At 51.3% G+C, this 900-nt stretch overlaps 1 protein-coding gene across 1 annotated transcript in view; it reads left to right on the top strand.

The window, feature by feature from the left end:
* Positions 1-66: 66 nt before the first annotated feature.
* Positions 67-900, top strand: part of LOC105522477 (protein GVQW1-like) — a gene marked incomplete at its 5' end in the record, with an annotated part of 37,945 nt that continues 37,111 nt past the window's right edge. Inside the window, 2 exon segments of the mRNA XM_011957000.1 lie at positions 67-158; positions 770-861. Coding sequence (XP_011812390.1) covers positions 67-158; positions 770-861 — 184 coding nt within the window.

The raw sequence follows: 900 nt of genomic DNA, 5'->3' as shown, positions 1-900 counted from the left end.
GAGCCACCGCGCCCGGCCTCTTTTCTTTTTTTTGAGACAACTTCTCACTCTGTCACCCAGGCTGGAGTGCAGTGATGCAATCTCGGCTCACTGCAACCTCCGCCTCCTGGGTTCAAGCGATTCTCGTGCCTCAGCCTCCCGAGTAGCTGGGATTACAGGCATGCACCACCTCACCCTGCTCATTTTTTTTGTATTTTTAGTAGAGACTAGGTTTCACCATGTTAGCCAGGCTACTCTCGAACTCCTGACCTCAAATGATCTGCCCTCCTTGGCCTCCTAAAGTGCTGGGATAACAGGGGTGAGCCACTGTACCCAGTCTTTTTTTTTTGAGAAGGAGACTCGCTCTGTAGCCAGGCTGGAGTGCAGTGACACAATCTCGGCTCACTGCAACCTCCACCTCCCAGGTTCAAGCAATTCTCCTACCTCAGCCTCCCAAGTAGCTGGGATTACAGGTGCACACCACCACATCCGGCTAATTTTTTGTATTTTTAGTAGAGAAGGGGTTTCACTGTGTTGGCCAGGCTGGGTTCGAACTCCTGACCATAATGAAACCAAGTCTGCCCACCTTGGCCTCCCAGAGTGCTAGGATTACAGGTGTGAGCCACTACACCCAGCATTTTTATTTTTATTTTATTTTTTTTGAGACGGATGGAGTTTTGCTCTTGGTGCCCAGGCTGGAGTGCAGTGGTGCGATCTTGGCTCACCACAACCTCGCCTCCCAGTTCAAGCGATTCTCCTGCCTCAGCCTCCTGAGTAGCTGGGATTACAGGCCTGCACCACCACGCCTGGCTAATTTTGTATTTTTAGTAGAAACAGGGTTTCTCCATGTTGGTCAGGCTGGTCTCAAACTCCTGACCTCAGGTGATCTGCCTGCCTCAGCCTCCCAAAGTGCTGGGATTA

This window comes from Colobus angolensis, unplaced genomic scaffold, assembly GCF_000951035.1.
Source record: "Colobus angolensis palliatus isolate OR3802 unplaced genomic scaffold, Cang.pa_1.0 Scaffold43, whole genome shotgun sequence".
In the NCBI taxonomy this organism is placed as follows: Eukaryota; Metazoa; Chordata; class Mammalia; order Primates; family Cercopithecidae; genus Colobus; species Colobus angolensis.
This window is presented reverse-complemented; position numbering and strand designations above follow the sequence as displayed.